The 21,395-nt window shown below is 37.9% G+C and overlaps 1 protein-coding gene across 1 annotated transcript in view; it reads right to left on the reverse strand.

Moving 5' to 3' along the window:
* Window positions 1–20,698: 20,698 nt before the first annotated feature.
* Window positions 20,699–21,395, reverse strand: part of LOC108247447 (homeobox protein Nkx-2.3-like) — a 3,269-nt gene continuing 2,572 nt past the window's right edge. Inside the window, exon 2 of the mRNA XM_017435579.3 lies at window positions 20,699–21,393. Coding sequence (XP_017291068.1) covers window positions 21,065–21,393 — 329 coding nt within the window. The 3' untranslated portion in view covers window positions 20,699–21,064. The remainder of the gene's footprint in view (window positions 21,394–21,395) is intronic.

The raw sequence follows: 21,395 nt of genomic DNA on the forward strand, positions 1-21,395 counted from the left end.
TATATATATATATATATATATATATATATATATAGTTTGTTTTGGTTGAGATGATGAGCAGAAAATGACGGAACAGTAGGTTTTCACAACTTACAACTTTAATAAGCCAGTTGTCACAAACTACAAACATCCCTGAACTGGTTTCTAGAAAGACAAAACCACATGTTAGGGTTTGAAACTAGAATATGATGCTTGCATCACAAAATAAAATCACTGAATAGCTATTGTTGCATGGACTTCAACACAAACTATAAAACAGATTGAGTGCAAGAAAGTGCAATGCTCAAATATACTTTTACAAAGCTATGCAAGCAAACAATGTTTGTACAAATATTTCCAGCATTTACAAGTCTAAATTAGTACAAGTGGAAGATATCAAAACTCAAACTCTTTCTTTGGTTTTAAAGTTCTTGGTAGATAGTGGAGGAAATAAATGTCAAAAAAGTGCTTCTTTGACAGTCAGACAGAACATGGATATAAACAAATATCTTCTGGGAAAAAAAGAGATCAGGCAATACCATAGTTTTCAGAAAGCCCTCTGAAGGACTTTTTACGGCCCCCTGTTCTCAATACAAGCATAGGTGGGTGCAGATGGACAATTTTCATCTTCTAGACCAAGATTTTTTTACAGATAACATCTTAAAAAATATGAAGAACAAAATACAGATTTTCATTTATTAATGACACTTTAGCATTCATCTTAGCTTTGGAGGAACTAGAACCACAAACATCAACCTACATTTACTCAAACACAAACCATGTAACCCACATAAGAAAACAATACTCAACCCCGAAAAGTTAGAAAATTTGAGCCTGTCTTATAATGCAGACATGCAAAAACTTTGTTTTGTATCTACAATCATTCAAATTATTACTTTAGTTTAGCAGATAAACTTTAAAAAAGACCAATTTTCTTTTCAAATTCTTTCACAGCCCCAAAGTTCTTTCAACATAACAATTTTAGCCCTCATATCAAAAAGTTTGGACACCACTGCCCTAACCAGTTATACCAAGCCCTTTCAGTAAGGAGTGAAAGGGTTATCAGACTTTTTTTTGTTTCTTAGCTCTGGAACAGTAAAACCAGAAAAATTGTTCAGGAAGCCAAAAGTGTTGTTGAGGTTATCATATGCAGCATACCTGCGATCGATTTCAGAAAGCAATCTGTCAACAACCACCAAAAAAACACTGGTGGAGAACTTTTGTTGAGCTGATAACTCAACCTCTGAGGTGGCGCTCTCTCCAAAAAATGTTTTTGGAGTTTTTTGTCTTTGAGCAGTAACTCTGTAAACCTGTGAAACTGTTGGAGACAACTGCTTTGCTTGAGACTCAAACCTTTCAAACTGATCTCTCAGACCTCCAATGTACTCCCGCAAGGATCCCACCAAATCCACAGCTGTACACAAGTCCAGTTCCACAGACTGCAAAGCTGCACTTGCTTTTTCAAAGCGCTGCAAAATGCTATGCCAAAATGTACACATAAAAGCTGTTTCAAGCTTGTCCATTTTTTTTATCAAGTGACCTTGCTTCATTTCTTATTGCTGCATTTTGGTTTGTGTCATTTACAATATTCTTCAATGATTTTTGAATGTTTGCATAGTTAATATGCACTGCATGTGTGGCATCTGCATGTGCAGCCCATCTAGTGTTCGAAAGGGACTTCAATGTTTCAATGCGCTTGTTTGCATTAGGCTGCAGTCCATCTGTCACCACCTTCCACCTTGCTGTTGACTTAGAGCAGAAGTTAAATAAGTTTTGCACAAACTGGAAAAAATCAGCTGTCTCAAAACAGCAGTTAACACTATTAACTCCAACCAAATTCAGAGTATGTGCAGCCCATGGAACCCATTCAACTAGGGGGTTAAGTTCTTTTATGCGTGCTTGTAGTCCTTTATATACTCCTGACATGTTGGCAGCATTATCATAGCATTGTCCCCTGCAGTTCGCAATGTCAATCCCCATCTCTTCCAAAACCTTGAGTACAGACGCACATAAAGCTTCCCCAGTATGACTTTCAATTGGTAGAAACTTCAGAAAGCGTTCCTGAGAGTGTCCTTCAGGTGACACATATCTTAACACAAATGTTAACTGATCAACATGTGCCACATCTGGCGTGGAGTCAACAGAGATTGAGAAGTATTTTGCCATTTTTACTTCACTCACTATTTCTGATAGAACACGATCACCCATCAGCTGAATAAACTCCTCACATGTTTGGGAAGAAAGATATGATGGTGTCCCTGCACCTGCATTTCCATATTTTTCTATGTGAGACTTCAGAAAAGGATCAAACTCGCTGATTAACTCCAGTATTCCCAGATAATTCCCATTATCAGTTCGGCCAAATGTGTCACTGGCTCCTCTAAGAGCCAGTCCTCTCTCTGCTAAAAACTTGACAACAGACACAACTCTTCTCAACACTTCAGTCCAATATGCACACTCAGATTCAAATTGTTTCTGCAGTTCTGTGTCTATCCTCCCGCTGGCTGCTGCAAGTGATACAAATGTCAGCATTGCTTTTCTATGATGTTCGCTGTTTTCGTGCTTTTTCATGTGTTCAGTTGCGTGCTTCCAGTCACTGAAACCAGTTTCAAAGCTTGACTGAGTGTTAGCATTACTGAAAATGCGGCATGCAAAACAAAACGCAGCTCCGGCGGATGGAGAGTAAAGCAGCCACTGTCGTACTTTGTCGTACTCACCATTTGCCATCTTACGTTTAAAGTGAGATTTGGAGAAGAGACGCTTTTGATGCTTGTACACCCGTTCCGAGGCTTGAAAGCTAACGTTCATATTTTGACAGCTCCCCGGTCCTCGCTCAGCCCAGTAAGCCCGCACGGACTCGTCAATTTCCCCCCAATGCGCAGGGTCGGTACTGTACGGATCCACAGTCTTCGTTCCATCTGCAGAAGAAGATCCCGCTTCCACCGACTCTGAATCCACAGACGCCAGTCCAGCCACCGATTCAGCCACGGTTAAAGTTTCTGGCAGGATCGTAGTGCCGCCGGTGTTAGCAAATCCGCCGGTGTTAGCAAAGCTAACGGTTTGAGGAGTGGGGGGTAATGATGGTTCTGCTCCATCTCCGCTAACAGGTTTAAAAAAGCCTGTCAGTTTAGGCATTTTGTGCATTGCCTCTTTGTCGCAATACTCTTTTTCTTTTCTCTTCCTTCTTTTCTGCGCTCCACTGTCATATTTTCTGTTGTCCGCCATTGTAAGAAAAACATTCACTAACGCTCCTCCCCTATGCTAAGATGTGTCAAAAGTGGACCAATAATAAGCAAGCATTCAAGATGGACGTTTCAAAATCATCTTAGTCATTGGTTAAATTCTGACACTATCCATTCACAAAAACAAAACATCCTTGGGGGCCCCCGAAGCACCGGGGCCCCGGGCTGCAGCCCCGGTAAGCCCGTGCTAAAATCCGGCGCAGGTGATGCAGGGGATGCCGGAACAGTCTTACAGGTTGAATTTCCGCCTAGGGCTTCATATTAGCTAAGCTCATCATGACCACCAAGATGTCTCAGAGTTTAAACCATTCTGGTTAAACCCTTAAAATAGCTTTATGCGAAATCTCATGCAATATCACAAGATTACCTGAATAACCCTCAGCTACTACTTGACTCTGACAGTTAATGCCAAACATTTTTATAAAAGATGAAGCCTAGGCGTAAATTCAGACTGGAAGACCTGCTTCAGCCTTACCTGCATCTAAGCACTGCGTCGAGCACCTCCATTCCAGCCCATCAGCATCTGACGCGCCTCCAGCTTATCCAATCATCATCCGACCGCGCCTCCTGCTTATCCAATCAGCATCCGACCGCGCCTCCAGCTTATCCAATCAGCGAGCAAGCCTTCGTTCAAAAGGACCTTCATCATGGCCCTATCCGTTCACCGGCTGAACTTCAACCCACCTCCACCCCTTCTCCACCCCCAGTTTCCCAGATCCTTCAAGCTTTCTTTCCCTCTTCGACCTCCACCACCAGTGTCCGGCCCGGGGAAGACAGCTCTAATGCTCAACCTGAGCTTCTCCTCGAAGCGCATTGCTATTGTCGACACTTGCGTCTTCCGCCGAGGTCCGAGCGCCAAATATCTTATGTCATTCATGTCAAATAAAACTATTTAATTGCAGCTTCTCTTTGTCGTGAGTCTCTCCAGGTTGAAATATTGTACAACATGCTCAGAATTTGTGTTGTGAATACCTCTAAGCTACTGTCACACCAAATTCTTGCTCAATATCTTGAAAAACAACTGAATTTTAATTATTTTTGTATTTTCTAAGCCCAGTTGGCTGTTGTGGCCATCTTGAATTGGGTTGGCTCTACATGGTAGTCAGTTGTACATGTACATGTGATGAACATTTCCTGACATTTTCAGGCCTTTCTTTTGCTGGATTGTGGTTTAGAAATATTTAACCGGTGTTCTAAAGCTTATGAAAGAATTGTTCACACAGAAGCTCAGTTGACTATATTTGGCCATTCACTGATTACAGAAATTCTCATTTGGTGGGTCTTGACGCAAAAGTGGGCCTCAAACCTTTTTTTGATGAGTCAGGGCCTTTGTCTGGGAAAAAAATGTTAAGAAAAAAAAGTTCTGATTGTTGTGTCAGCCTCATGGTAATAATTGAACAAGTGATTTTAATAATAGACAATGTTTGTTATATATTCAATGGTTGGGTTCTTAGCTGAAGCTACATATTTTCATCATTAAATACAACTCCCTGACCATCAGCATTATTTGTTAGCCAATGCTTGGTTAGTTTTAAAAGCTGTTATTGATCCTCAAAGCCTGATGCCAAACAGCAAATGTGTAACAATCTACAGTTACTACTGATCCATTTTTAGTCCTTGAAGCTGTTTATTTTCTGCAGGACAAGCTGCTTTAAAATGCTGGAAGGAGAAATCAGAATGATACATCATCTCAGGAAGAGGTTTTGAATATCCTTGTTAGCAAAGCTGTATGAAACAGTCTATGTTTTATGTTTTATCTAAACAGTTTTTCATTGATAAGGCTAAATAACCATAATGGCCCAATAGTTTTCAAAATAAAATATCTTTTCTACTTTGACAAATTAAAAAAACAAAAATGACACTGGAAATAATTTTTTCTGTTTTTTTAGTTAACCCAAGACCACTCTGAATGATTACCAGAACAAAGCAAAAGATTGAAAAAATGAACAAATGTCTCTGAGCTGAGAGAGGGACATTAAGCGCTCCCCCTCTGATGATCACACTTTTCCTTTAGGTTGTCAGCCCACATTAAACTGACAGGCAGGTCTCCACCATCCCTACACATCAGATCCTGTTTCACTTGAGGCCCCACGTTTGTTGTCATTCCCTGCAGCCTACAAGCAAAACTGCTGCCTTTTCATGTCTTTCATGTCACTTTACCCGGCCCTACCTTCGTTCTGCTGCTGTTGTTCTGTGGCGGTGATCTGAAATGCAAGGGGAGCCATTTAGTTGGACAGGAAGATCTCGACAAGTGAGGTCACGACCTTATCTTGGGGGCACCCGGCAGTGTGCCCGGTCAGAGCCAAGGTCAACACCTGGCGTGTGTGTGTAGCTAAAGTACAAAGATAAATGAGGTGATCACATTCCCCAGGTCGCACTAACCATCACCCAGAGAGTAAATTTATCTGTTGAGCTCTTCAAGACAAAACAGGGACGAACACCATCCTCCCTCCTGTTGGTTCAATGCCAAATATGTGAGTAGAACTAAATGTGGGATTTCTCTTGGTGATGGTTTGCCTGCAGTTCTCAAAAATAAAGATGAAACTCCTCTTCACATAAATGTAAGGATCAATGGAAGCAGTATTAATTAGTATTAATTAACAGTTTGGGAATGTGGCAGGTTGCCTACTTTAATAAAAGTTGTGTTTTTCTTATACATTAAAATGTAAACATACTAATAAAAACTTATAATAATTGGTGAATTTCTTGAAGATTACTCACGCATTCATAATTTATTTAGCCTGAGGACACATGCATTTTGAATTTATTTGTTAAACTAAAGCAAATAAAGGCCTCGCATTTCTTGTAAGAAAGCACCAGAGTTTTAAACTAAAGTCATATTATGATGAGTTGTAGCCAATTTGGTTACATCTTAAAAATGACATTATGTGCAATCTGACATAAAAGTGCAAGATCTGTTAAAATTAGGAGTAAAATAGTGGAACAATTTCAGGATAAGGTTCCTCACCAGAACATTGGGATGAATATGAATATGCCATCATTTAGAGATCATAATATCAACAAGAAATTGAAAGAATGTGGAGAAATCTCTCAAAAAACAAAGCTGAAAGTTAATGTTGGATGCTGTGATCTTTGGGCCCTCAGGGGCCACTGCATTATAAAACAGGTTGCTTTATTTATTGTTAAGTAGCTGACATATTCCCCCAAGGAGGTTATGTTTTCTGTAGTATTGATTTGTTTGTTTGTCTGTTAGCAAGATGAGTTAAAAACTAATGAACAGATTTTGATGACACTTTCGGGAAATGTTGGGGTTGTCATGAAAAACAAGTGATTAAAATTTTGCTTCTAACTCAGATTACAATTTGGATCCTACAATTTTTTAATAAGCCAATGGCCTCAGGCAACTTTGTGCTGTCAGAGTACAGTACTTATAGTTTTACTTTTATTTGTTTATTTATACATAATTGAGACACCCTCAAAGGTCTCTATGATTTAAAACAGGAGAATGTTTTTTTCCTTGCATAGAACTATATAAATTTCCCTCTCTTTCTGCCCTAACTATTAAAAATAAAATTATACAATTTCAAAATGCAATATAAACTAATATTTGTATAGTGTATATAAATAAAAATGTACCAACAATGTTTTTAGGGGGGAAATTAGATTTTATGGCTTTACACAAACTATTTTCAGAATGAAAAATAGTGAAAAAGGCTTCTTTAATCCCACATGTACTACTCTGTGTCAAACAGCAGGTGGTGTTAGCAGGTGGAGCTAACAGGTCAACATCCAGAACCAGCTGCATCAGAACAAACGCATTCAATAAAATACTAAGGCAGAAAACCATGCATATTCCATGTTTTTTTTAGAATGCTTCTTTAAATAATTGTTGAATTCAGGTGGTGTGACAGAAAAACATGAGCTCAAAACTCCAAATGTTTCCAGTAGTAAAGAAAATCTGACCACTCACGCCAGAGTTTCAGACTAAGCTTTTATGTTGAAAGATGATGGAGTTGTACCCTTTATAGTCAAACTTTGAAAATGTGTGTGCAATTTCATGCAATATTGCAAGATGTCACACTCAGCGTATGTGTTGTGAATGACTCTCAGCTACTACCACATCAAATATCAATATCTGTAAAACTGACTGAGTCATAGCCATTTTTGTGTTGTCTAGTGCTGATTAGCTGTGACGACCCTCTTGAACTGGATTGACCCCAAAAGTTAATCAGTTGTAGATGTACATCCAGTGATTATTTTCTGAAGGTTTCATTAAAATCCATCCAGTGGTTCATGAGATATCTTGCTAGCAGACAGACACACAAACACACACAGGCGAGCAAAAACATTACCGCCTGCCTTTCACCTTTCAGCGGCGGGAGCTAATAAATGCAAGAATCTGTTCAGACTTCATCCAGCATGCATTTCTTTAATAGTCTTCTGTATTTACTGAAGGCTTTGTACTCTTTACCACCCACTTGAGTGTGCTGTGTTGGAGTTTAACCACACCCTGCTCAGGGATGAAAGCCTGAATTCAAAATGAACTTTTAAAGCTCTCATACCTTCGGAGGCCCTGTGGGTGTAGGAGCTTCACATAAAAGTGTTTGTCATGTAGCTTTTTAAAAAAAAATAATTGTCTTTAAGTTTCCCAATGTCTGTTCCCCTGAGCTCAGATTTTCCCAGCTGGTTCAGGACTCGAACGAACGATTCTAATGATTTTTAGTGAAACACACGTCACAATTTATGGGTGTTATTACAAAGCCTGACAGTTTAGGACAAATCTTTGGGGGTAGCACTGGATAAACACTGTGTACTTGTGCATCTTCCCAGAAACGTAATGTTTTAGCCCCAGAAAGCTGCACCAGTGAGTGGATAAATGTGGTTCACAGGATAAATATTTAGATTTCCTGGCTGATGGACGAGCCGGAGTCCTTCTCTTGGCTGCCCTTCCTCCTGTCTCCCACCTCAGGACACGGGAAACCGGTTCGAAACACATTTCCAAACATCCCCATCAATTGCAAAATCTATGAAGCTGACGTCAGCGTGCAGAAGACACTGTGCAGAATCCAAACAGTGCTTTCACAGAAGTTTTGTAGGTGTCAGCTTTTCAATTGGTGGATATCTGATTGCAGAGCTCAACTCCTGCAGGCTGAGATCACAGAGATCAGCACCCAGGTAGATGCAGTGATTTGATACAACCGCTGCAGATATGATGTCAGACATATCATATCAAGCACTTACAATCAGAAGTTAAAGTTGTGAATGCTGAGTCAGCATTCAAACCACTGTTTTCCTCTTTAAAGTGTTTTTCGTGTGTCAAAATACTACTACTACCACTTTGTGCTATTTTAATCATTCATCTATAAAATCATTCAGCTCAATCAGGACTAGGTTGCAATAACTTCTTGTTTTTCTAAATATTATTATAATTTTTTTTTTACAAATATTTCCTCATAAAAAACCCATAAAATCACTTCAGTTCCTTCAAAACCATTTTTCTCTTTCAAAACTGCTTCAGCAGATCTTCTGCATCTTTTAGCTCTTATCTGCCGTTCGGCTACTTTTAGGTTTGAGCTACTGTTTTGCTTATTTTAGCTTTAGCATCTGTATTGCTCATTTAAGTTACAATTTTTCTAATTTTAGGTATTATTTTGCAAATTTTAATTTTAGCTTCTGTATTGCTATTTTTTGCTTTAGCATCTGTTTTTTGCAAATCTGCCTTACGTTAAAGCATTTGTTTAGCTAATTTCCGCTACTCTTATGCTAATTTTAACTTTACCATGTTTAGCTACTTTTAGTGCTAAGTTTAACTATTGTTTTTGCTCCTTATAGTTTCTAGCTACTGTTCTGCTGCTTTTAGCTTGTATTTAGCTAATTTCACCCAGTTTTCTGCTCATTTTACCCTCTGTTCTGCTTGTTTCAACTTTAACAACAGTTTTAGCTTCTTCAGCAAGTTTCAGCAAAGCCATTCACGCTGCATCAAAATGCAATCTCTTTAGTTCAGAGACGGTAGCTGCTGTTTGCACAGCTTGACTCTGTCAAATTTTGATGAAACAGAGAAGCTGAATGTCCAAAAAGGAGGAATCCTCCTGTCTTAAAACTTTCTGCAAACCATTTCTCTCTTGGGGAGCCATTTATATGGTGGAAGCTAAATAAAAGTAAATAAATCTCAGGCCTCCCCATTCGCTCAGAGGATTGAGCTGCCAAGATTATTTCTGTTAAACAAAAGCTTAGATTCTTCTGTTAAACTTCACTCAAGCTGATCTTTGGAAAACAGTTTGCACTGAGTTGCTTCATTCTTCCAGACAAAACAACTAATGTTAGTAATCATGCTGGCATAAATCTTGCTATAAAACACAGCAGTGCATGAAAAGATCCAGCTGTCCTCCTTATTTAACAGAACCAGCACCAGCAACTAATGCAGTAACATTTAGTGGAAGCAGTGGCAAAACCGACGTCTCTGAAAGTAAAACAGCCCAAACTTGAAGTAAGTTCAGGAGACAGAGCCATCTATCACCAGTCAGAGCTTTGGTTCTGGTCCCCGCTTCACCAGCCTGAATATCAGCAGCAGTCTTGACCCTCCTGTGGCCTTTGTGTCAAATGGACCTGACGTTACAAGGGCTTCTCTTCCCATGAGGGCTTCAGGAGAGTTAAAGCAAGACACCAAACTTGTACATCACTTTAAATGGAAGCTGCTCCTAAATGAATACTAAAGCGATATTTTGGACATTTTAAAGTGCACTATGTATAAAAATTATGAAGACGTAATATCATATCTGTTTTAAATACCTTATGTTTTAAATACCTTATATTTTAATATCTATCTATCTATCTATCTACCTATCTATCTATCTATCTATCTATCTATCTATCTATCTATCTATCTATCTATCTATCTATCTATCTATCTATCTATCTGTCTGTCTGTCTAGATAGACATATATTAACTTTTACACCATTATTAGAATTCTGTGGGTATTTATAAACACAAATGACAGCAGCAGCAGCACTTCTGGTGCATCCTGAGGTCAATTACTGTAGAGATTTTATAATGTTTTATAATATTTCTGTTGTAATGCTGACAGCAGTGTGAAGGTTTGTAAAAAAATCATTGTCATGAACTACTGTGAAATTCTAAAGATGGGAGTTGTTTTAAGATGACGTTGATACACTTTGGAGCTTAACACTGGTCTTTTGGATTTAGATTAGTTTTAATCTTCAGATTAAGTTTATCAGTCTGGTCAGAATTTAACTGAAGTCATTCAAAAAACTATCTACAACAGGCGGGATATTAATCGTTCACAAATGAAATATCACCTTTAACAAAAACCTTTACCACTCAGCCGTCTTTTAACACTGTTGTCACAGCCATAGCTTGTAAGATGCAGAAACACTGATTTAAGCCAACAAAAAAGGCATTTTATTAAAATTTCTGAAAAGGGCAAAGAGAGGGGGCATCACAGTTAGGATTTAAAAACTCAGAGCTGCGATAAGAAACTCCTCTTTTTCAGAATGGGGAGCTGCAGTAATGTGACACAAGTTTTATTCTGTCTGAACAGGGTCAGACGGCAACTCTTTTTCAGGACGTTAGGAACTGATTTTGGACTAAACAGACCCACTTTACTGGGAAGGAATATTCCAACCTTTATTTTTGTTTCTTAGAGTCGCTAAATAAAGCGTCTGGGTTTTGCCTTTACTTCGAGGTGATGTTTAAGGAGAGAAGCAGATGATTTATTTGCTCTTCAGTGGCTGCAGCCAAATCAGCTGATCTATGGCTATCACCTTTAATGGTGGCAGCCAGTTGTTGCAATATTAGACGTAGTGATGGTACATTTGGATCCCTCTCTGCGTGAGATGGAGTGTCTCCATATGAACCCAGCCTGTCTGAGCCTGCCAGCACTGAGCACTCAATAACCGTCCACTGACTGGGGTGGTGGTGGCGGTGGGGTTGGGTGTAGTGTTTCTTTTTAAAGACCAATCATAAAGAGTGGAAACAGCAGCACATATAGAAATGTGCAGCAGGGTGTGGGTGTGGTAACAGGAACACAGAGACAGTCTCACTGTTTTTATTGTTTTCATGTTCTACGGAAGAGCAACAACCCAGCAGTGCAGAACATGTGGAGGAACATAAAAGGCTACTTCATACATCCAATAAACATTGTTCAGCAATAGGATGAATTCACCAGGTTTATCCACTCGTCCTCAGAGATCACAGTGAGTTACAGCTGTTTGAAGAGCTGCGTCGAGGTTTTTATTCACATCATGGAGTCTACGACAGGTTTTAGATCAGTTATTTTACATAAATCTAAAATGTAGTTACACATTTTTACTGAGGATTAATCTTCATTGTTGACAACTTTAGAAGAATTTATGACTGTGTTTATCCAAGATACAGAATCTCACTTCACACAGTTGGAGCGTATTATAGGCTGTCAGCGGGGGAGGCCAGTGGAAATAAGAATATAGTTTTACTTGTTCTACTTTTTAGTTACTTTGGAAAATATTAACTAAATTGGCTGTGTTTTACAATAAATGGGATATTTTTTTCTTTAGAATCTATCAAGTTGATTCAAAGAAAAATGTCCTTTTTTTCATTTCTTGAAGATGTTTCACCTCTCATCTGAGGGGCTTTCTATATTCTTTTTCTTCTTGGATGAGAAGAGAAACAATAGTCCATTTCACTCCAGTTTATCCATGTCTGGGAGGACTGTAAATCTGGAAAATATTTTGTCCATTTTCACTGTAAACTCCTCTCGTTTCTTATTTTGGTTCATGTTGACTTTTCATGATGTGGGTTCAGATGCAACAACAACATATCGACTATCAGAGCCTGACGAAAGGACCAAAATACCTTCATACTGATCTTGTAATTCAATTCAATTCAAAAATACTTTATTAATCCCAAAAGGAAATTAAAAGGAGAATAAAAGCTGGATACAACTGATTTATCGATCAGGAAGTTCATTGGTGACATTTTATTTAGGATGTAGAGAAAAAATTACATTCAGTGGAATTTTTATCTCAATATAGTTGTGATAAAACCCCCCAGATCTCCTTCAATGACTTGAATCAGTAGAGATAAAATCAAGGTATAAAATCAGGTCATGCAAAATCAAAAGTGTAAATGTGAGCCAACCCTTTATACCCTCCATAACACAAAAACAGAGCTGGCATCCATGTGGAAACTCTGAAGGTCTAACAGGCCAACAGCAACACATACAGGTCTGTGTGTATGTGTGTGTGTGTGATCAGAATGTGAGTGACTGCAGCTCACAAAGGAGAAAACACATCTGCAGAAAATATCATATCAATTACTGTAAATGTGCATTAGTACTTAAACCCTGTTTTACTGACAGTTAAGCACATTAAGTGATGAAAGTGGAAACAAAACAACAAAGTCTGAAGTTAAACTTGAATTTCCGGAGTTCAAGATAAAAAAGTGCTGGGATTTATTGTTTTTTTTGTAGTTTTCTGTTGACTTAAAATAATAATAATAATAATAATAATAATAATAATAATAATAATAATAATAAAAAACAAATAAAACAGTACATACACATTCAGATAGTTTTATTCAGAGGTGGAAAGTACCAAATTCAATTTATTCACATTATTGTAATTGAGCATAATTTTGCGTACTTTCTACCTTTTAAAGTAAATATTTAAATGTATACTTTTACTTGAGTATGTTTTATATTATACTGAGTGACATTTGAAATCCAAAACGTAAACTAGAAAATAAAATCAGGAGGAGGCACCATAGCACCTGTCAACCAGTGTAAGAGTCAGCTAGAAGTGATGATGAGGTGTGAAGGAAGAGCTTCTCTGTTAAATAAACCCATGGCGAATGTATGGGGCGCCGTTTGTAAAGCAACTTGTGCTCAATATTTATGCCTAAATTTAGTCACATTTAGCTTCGAACACTGTTTAAAAATGTAGTGTGGATTTTCTGATGTCACCTTTTACAACATTTAGCTAGTTACATGTAATTACAGCTAAATGCTAAATCTAAATCTAAATGCTAAATGTTAAATCTAAATGTTAAATGTTAAATCTAAATGTTAAATGTTAAATCTAAATGTTAAATGTTAAATCTAAATGTTAAATGTTAAATGTAAAGGTTATATGTTAAATCTAAATATTATATGTTAAATCTAAATGCTAAATGTTGAAACTAAATGTTTAGCTAATATGCTAGTTTTTTATGTCTGAAACAGGAAGTACCATAATAAAAGCTTGACACTAGGCTGAAGTTTGCTTCTGGTTCGAGGATCGGCTAAAGGGCGATTCCGCCTCATTTTTCACTCTATTTAGTAGTTTTAACTTGTTCTAGTTTAAACACTAGAATACTTGCACACTTCAAACCTGGACAGGATTACTAAACTCTGATAGCAGAATGTTTGAGACAAAGTTTGACATTTGTTAAGCCTTAATAAAGAGCGATTCCGCCTCATTTTCACTCTATTAAACATCATTAATCTGTAGTTTAGAAACTAAAATGCTTATACACTTCAAACCTGGACTAGTTTACTTCTTACTCATAGCAGATTTTTTAGAACCAAGTTTGATATTTTTAAAGAGTTTATGGCAGACTGCCTCCAACCTAAAAGCTTTCTGGGTTTCAGGAGCTCACTGAGGCTGCAGCTTGCAACCACGCTACCTCGTTACCTAGCAACCGTCATTACCTTTAAAGCTAGCTGTCTACCCAATGAAGCTGGAAACCACAATGTTCTTTTGAATCTTCAATTTGATGGAAGACCTAAGAAGCTTTACACATGGAACCAAGCCTTTCTACTGTTTTATTAAAGAAAGAAAACAACAAAACAAAGACAAAGAACGATCTAAAAACTAAACAAGACACTTATATCTTTGCATTCAAAATATTTAGAATTTTGGTTGTGTGTTCACATTAGTAACATTACGAGACTTATTGACAACAAACTGGATACCAAAGTCATCAGGTCAATTCAATTCTGGTGAAAATAGGATAACAAAATAGTAGCGACAGACTGTTCTGGATTTTTACAGGAAATGACAAAAAAATAATTTGTGCATAAATGTTTATTATGGAACCGTGAATGCTTTATTCATATTTTTTGTACAGCAAGTTAGTATAAATTAATTTTCTTTGCAATGGATTATATTTGCTGTTGTCTCAAAAACTACCTCTAACATTACTAAGCGGAAATACTGGATTAAAATAAATAAAACAGCAAACATAACAGTATATGAACTAAAACAATACTGATGATAGGCTGTGCGAAGGGTCAAGTCAAGTTTATATATTCTTGTCTCTGTGAGTAAGACCTGTCTCACTGCAGCCACAAGAATAAACTGTGATCAGAATCCAGATCAGGACAGGTCATTGAAGAGGTTTTCTACCAGCTGCTTTGTTCAACATGTTTTGTTGTTAAACAAGTTGAGCACCGTGGGACGGTCTGCACTGAAATTATCATTTATTCTATCGAAGTGTTTTAAATATCATGTGTTTACATGTTTTATTTTGTAATTGCAAAATAAAACATGTAAACACATGATTGAGGCTTTTTATGTAATTTAGGAGTTCATTTAAAAAAAAAATCTTGTTCTTTGTGCACCACAGGAGACATGCTCTCTGCTGTAAGAAAGTAACTAAGTAACTTTTATGCAAAGTAAATCTACTATTACTTCAGTAGATTGTAGTAACTTTAATTGTACTTAAGTAAAATTTTAACAAAGTAACTGTACTTTTGTCAACATTATTTTAGTACTTTGTCTATCTCTGGTTTTATTTAAGTTTGAAGCTACTTTAAATATTCACATAATTGTTGACTATTTGGTAAATGAAGCAGAACTGAAAGCAGGTAAGATAAAAGCTTCTGGTCAAATTAATTTAGCATATTTTGCACTAAAACACAAACGTAACAGGTTTTTGTATTGATGAATTTTTTACCTGGTTGTTTTTGTTGTAGTTGGTACTGTTCACCAGAACTTTGCCTGCTGCTCCAAATTGATGGGACTGTTTAAATCTCGCCACTCAGACTTCAGAGGCTTTTAAATCCTCACTTAAGACTCCTCTATTTTATTTGACTTTTAATTTAAATAGAGCAAAATAATAATGTTTTTAGTCCCTATGTACTGTTGTTTTGTTTTTATATTCATATATTATTATCATTTTATTCTTGGTTCTTTGTATTTATAATTTATTTAGTGTTATGTTGTTTTGCTTGTTAGTAAAGCACTTTGCTAGTCATTTTGAATGTGTTATTGAAATAAAACTAGAATTGACAAAATGTTGTACTTTTTTTCTTATTAGTTTGTCAAACTTTAACTTGTGAAAGAACAAAACAGTAATTAAACTTTATTAGTAAAGCATGACTGTAAAATCAGAAAATGTTTGATATCAGGGGTCATAAGAAATTATTCTCAGGGGCCAGAATTTTACTCTGCTAGTCAAAAAATTATTAAAATTATTATTATTGTTGTTGTTGTTGTTGTTGATGTTGTTGCAGTGGTTGTAGATGTTTAGCTGCCAGACGCCTCAGTGTCTCGCCTTTATTTGCGCCCACCAGTCTCTCCATCCTTCGGCCCCGCGGCTCTTTATCTGCTCTGTTTACCTCTTCATGAATCCCCCATTAGTGAAGGAGGAGGGGGCCATCAGAGACACTCTGAGGCTGATTTTGTCCCCAAACAGGAGATCAACTGGTCAACAGATCTCAATCTGAGCGCAGAGACAGAGAGTCTGAGGAGAGGAGCCATGGAAGTCGCTGACCTGTGTGGCTTCAGTAAACCAGGTTTCATGTTCAGCACCTTGAACACGCTTTAACAGAGCTGCTGTTCTGTGTGTGGAAAGCAATGAAGTTAAGGAATTCTATTAATTATTAAGAATGCCAATTCATAAGCACTGAAGCACCCTTATAGTGTGAATGCTGAGTCAGCATTCACATTTTTGTTTTCCTGTTTATAGTTTCTTCCATATGTTTTTCAGCATCCAAGTCCTTCAGCAAGTTTTTATTTTTTAATTTTTTTTACCATTCAGGTATCAACATGTTCAGTTAATTCCGAAGATGTGAGCTATAACTTTTGGAATTTGTCACTTTTATACTTTTTGAAATACTTACCTTAATTAAAATTTGTTGTTTTCATGAAAAATAAATTATTCAAATTATCTTCAAATAATCGTTTAGTTCTTGAAAGAAATGTGGGCTTTAACGACTTCAACCTATAGAAACTCTATTCAGACTTTACTAATGTCACAAGACATTAAACTATCACCAAATGATTTGTCTTTATGACATCTTTTAACATTTTTCTAAAGTTACGCTTTAAAGTTTACAATGTTTTGGTCAGTTTAGGATTTTTTGCTTCATCACAGTGGAGTTCAGATGTTAAGCTGTGCCAACACACACTCTCGCTAACCTCCTTTTTAACTTTTCATAGCACCTCCTCTGCCACTCACAGGTCACAAATTTTAAAGATCTGACTTGTAGGTTTTGTACAGTGACTTTTGTTTGAGGTTTGTTTTTCAGTCTGCCTCTCAATAACTTGGCAGTCAGGGAGTGACAGACACAGGTGTGTGATTACCATGGTGACCATATTAAGCCACTAGCAGCAGCTATAACATTTCTTTTGATCTTGGTTCTCTTTACATTTATACAGTTCAAACTCCAAAATGTGGACATTTTTCTGAAATTATTACAAACTTAGGTTGGATTTTTGAGCAGCAGTTGCATCAGCACTTTTCAAAGTGTCTTTCACAAATAGTGGTTTAAACTAATCCATCAGCAGCTGTGCAGGTAAATCTGCCCACCTAGAGGTCTGTGTGGAAGCTGTCCCTCCTGTTCGTCCTCAGTGTAAGCTACTGTTTGTCCTAATGTCTCAGCTGCTGATTATCCTCATGTCTCAGCTGCTGTTTGTCCTCAGTCCCAGCTGATGTTTGTCCTCATGTCTAAGCTCTTGTTGGTTCTCATGTCTTGGCTTCTGTTTGTCCCTAATTTCAGCTGCTGTTTGTTCTTATGTAATGGCTATGTTTGTCCTCATGTCTCAGTCACCTTTTGTCCCTAGCTGCTGTTTGTTCTCATGTCTCAGCTGCTGTTTGTCCTCATGTCTCATTTGCTGTTAGTCCTCATTTCGCAGCTCCTGTTTAATCACTTCTTAGCTTCTGCTTGCCCACAATTCTCAGCTCTTGTTTTTTTCACGTCTCAGCTGCTGTTAGTCCTCAGATCTCACATGCTGTTTGTCCTCATGTTTCAGCTGCTGTTTGTCCGTAGTTATAGCTGCTGTTTGTTCCTATGTCTCAGTTTGTCCTCACTTCTCAGCTGCTGTTTGTCCTCATGTCTCAGTTGTTGTTTGTCCTCTGTCTAAGCTGCTATGTGTTCTCATGTCTCAGCAGATATGTGTCCTCATGTCTCAGCTACTATGTGTTCTCATGTCTCAGTTTCTGTTTGTCCTCAGTCCCAGCTGTAGCTTTTTCTCATGTCTCAGCCTGTCATTACTTCTCAGCTGCTGTTTGTCTTTATATCTTGGCTGCTGTTTCTTCTCATGTTTTAGCTTGTCATCACTTCTCAGTCGCTGTTTGTCTGCATGTCTCAGGTTGTCCTCATGCCTTAACTGATGTCTGTCCTAATGTCTCAGGTTGTTCTCAGTCTTAGGCTACCCCTAATATCAGTTTGTCCTCACTGTCAGGTTGTCCTCAGAGTCAGTTTTTCCTTATGCCTCAGCTTGTTCTCAGTCTTAGTTTGTCCTCATGTCTCAACTTGTTCTCAGATTGTCCTCATGTTTCAAAAATTGTCTGTCCTCTATCCGTGTTCCTCCCTGTCCTTATGTCCCAGCAGCTGTTCTCCTATTAGGACAGGAGTGTGTGGCTGAAATTATCCTCTGATGTCTTTGGGAAGCTGTTGTTTGTCCTCACTCTAAGGTTGTCCTCAGTCTCAGGCTGTCCTCAGTCTGAGATTGTCCTTAATTTCAAGTCATCTTTAGTTTCATGTTGTCCTCATGGCCAAGCAGCTGTTCTTCTTTGTGGACAGTGGTATGTAGCTGTAAAAATCCTCTGATATCTTTGAGTAGCTGCTGTTTGCCTTAGGATGTCCCAAGTCTCAAGTTATCTTCAGTCTCAGTTTGTCCTCATGTCCCAGCAGCTCTTCTCCTATTAGGACAGAGGTGTGTGGCTGTAATTATCTTCTGATGTCTTTGGGAAGCTGCTGTTCTCAGGCCAGAGGAACAATTATTGCTCAGAGAAAACAACAATTGCTGCATTACCAGTTGAAGTTTCACACAACTTTTGGACAATTTATCTTCTCCACGAATAATTTCAGCAAATAAGTGGACAGCTGTTTGTCCCAGAAAGCAGGAAATGTGTGTTTGTTCTGAGTTTAGAACAACGCTGATTCACAGATTAATTAAAACGGAAAGACCTCCGAGGAATTCTTCTCCAACCAAAGCAGCCTTTAAACCAGGTTTGGGTTTTTGATTTTCTTTCTCTTTTTTTCTTCATTTTTCTTCCATCGTGCAAACCTGATGATTCAGGCAGATAATTTTCAGAAAATCTTTTAAAGCACAGTTTGAAATGTTACACTGTAAAATGTAAATTTACTAGCTGCTGGATGATGGTAAGTTACTGTAAACAGTGTCTACATTGCAGTTTTAGATAATTTAGAGAATTAATAGTTTTTTTTTTTTTTAATTTACAGTAATATTACCATTTAATAATGTGTATTTTTGTGATTTTTGAGTCAATAAGCAATTATAAGCTATACACTATTTTGTCATTTTAAGCTGTCTAATTGGCAGCAAAAAAAGCAACACCAACAATGTATTATAATTTTCTTTGTTACAGAGGTTTGGAAAGCACCAAAAATTAATTTTACACAAAATATACAGGATTTGAGACTGAGTCAATTGTTCTTCTTAAAATCTATTGGTATCTTTAAAAATTAAAAATTTAAAAATTATTACCCAAAACTTTCTTAATCTAGGTTAGATTCTAGATTTTAGATCTAGTAAAACTAGTCCAAGTTTTTATTTTATTTTATTGACTGTAAATTAATAAAATTGAGTATTTATTTGGTGAGTATTTATTTCTTCCAAAAAAGAAAATTATTATTTTGCAATTTAAATGTATGTATGTTGCACATTTTAATAAAAATAATCAAACAAATGAAATAATATTTTTTTTTATTTTTTTTTTATTTAGGTGAAATTATACTAACACGACCCAGTATCAAAAGTACTTTTAAAGAGAAAAAAGAATAATAAATAAATAAATAAATAAATAAATAAATAAAATATAATGTATAATTGAAACGCTTTAATTTTAAAATGTTTTTCAAAATACTAAAAACATTTTGTTTTGTTTTAAAGTTTATGTAAAATTCTTAAGTCTGGAATTGATTTTGTTTTGCAGAACCAGTTTTTATGGTTTCACTTAGCAACACTTTATAAAACCTTGTGTCCTTTAACAAATCAAATCTTTTGTTAAATATCAGGGTTAGTGTGTGGGATCATATTAGCAACAAAACCTTAAGGGGATTTGCTGTTCTAACCTATTTGTCCCATTTTATCCGAACTGGCCCTAAAAAAGGCCCCTAACTCATATGTGCTGACAGGAAATTTAAAATAGTTTGTTATTTTCCATCATGATATCAGAAGTTCTGCAGAATTAAAGTGTTACCTGTGAGAAGAAGGTCGGTCTGGGCTGAAATAACACCTCATTCTGAAATAATAATCCCCCGCCCTCCTCTCCTCAAAATGTTCCCGTCCATTTTCCTCATGGGGATAAATGGTGAAACTTGTAGCAATAATACCCCCTTCTTTCAGACAAGCGCCCCCCACCCGCTGACTTCACCTCGAGCCCGGCTGCCCCCGAAGCCTCGCGGCTGGGGAGCTCGAGGAGCTTTTTCTCCGAGCGGGAAAGAAAGAAAAACCCTCCTGAAGGAGAACAAAAGTGAGCACATTTTTTCCTGCGTGTCCCCTTCTCTGCAGAACAAGCCGCTGCCTGGCGCTCAAATGGGAATATTAGGACGTCAATCTCTTGGCCCCTGTGCGCCTTTGTCTTTGCTGAGTGGCCCGGTTCTGCCCACCACACACCTTTTGTCCCCGCAGTCCAATAAGAGCCATTATTGCAGCCCCTGCAGCCCGGCTGCAGCGCGCTCTTCGGGGGTATTTTAGCTGCTTTAATCGCGTCCTTTTAAGGAGCTCAAATGGAGAGAGAGAGAAAAAAAACTTCCTCCTTTCAAGCCGCCTGGCACCGGGACAAAGAGTCCCTGTGGCCCGGGCCCCCCACACCCCCACCCTTAATATGTTTATGTGCCAAATTTGTCTCATAATTTGCTGCTGATTAACATGGAAATGGAACTTTTAATATTCTGCCTCACTTCTGTGATTTTATTTGAGACGTTTCTCTTTTTTGTCTCTCGACACCATTTTTAAAATTTCATGTGCAAAAAAAAAGTCTGTCTTTGCTTATTTTTTGCCCAAACATACAACCAGAACGCATGTTCTTTAATATCTTTAGTTTATTTGAATAGATGTGAAATAGATTAAAACAATTCTCTGTTCAAGCAAAAACAATTAAAAACAACTTAAAAAATGATAGGGCATTGAAACCAATTATATAAAAAATTAGGTCTTTTTTTCTTTTTGGGGGGGTCAGACAGATAGAAAGAAAAGCGCAAACAACTGCGCAGTTTGCGCTTCTGTTCCGCAGTGCCAAAACGATAAAAAAAAACACCAGTAAGAACTGGGTCAGAACCCAGCGGGTCAGGAACTCGACAGGTGAATCCAAACGCACATCTATATGAAATACTGTTTTTAAAGCATTAGATCCAAGTGAGTACATATAAAAAAAAAAGTTGTGGGTTGATCAAAAATCAAAACCGAAGAAGCTCGGTTCGGTTCTGGTGGGGCTACCAGGCCCGGATCCCCTGCAGGGAGCCCTGGCAGGACGTGACCGCTGTCCCTTGGTGTGTTTGGGTCTGGGGGGAGCCGCCGAGGCCGCTCATGGTTCCCAAGTTCATGTTGATGAAGGCGCTGGGGGTGGAGGCCGGGGGCAGCGCGGGGCAGCTGTAGCTGCTGTTATAGGCCGGGCTGCTGTAGCTGTAGGTCGGGTAGCCGTTGTAGCTGTACGGGTTGGAGCTGTACGGAGCCGCGGGGGGGTAACTCTGCGCGCTGCCCAGACACGGCTTCCCATCCCGGACCAGAACCGGCACGGCGACGCGCCGGGGCGGCGGCGGGGGG

Source organism: Kryptolebias marmoratus, linkage group LG3, assembly GCF_001649575.2.
Source record: "Kryptolebias marmoratus isolate JLee-2015 linkage group LG3, ASM164957v2, whole genome shotgun sequence".
NCBI lineage: Eukaryota > Metazoa > Chordata > Actinopteri > Cyprinodontiformes > Rivulidae > Kryptolebias > Kryptolebias marmoratus.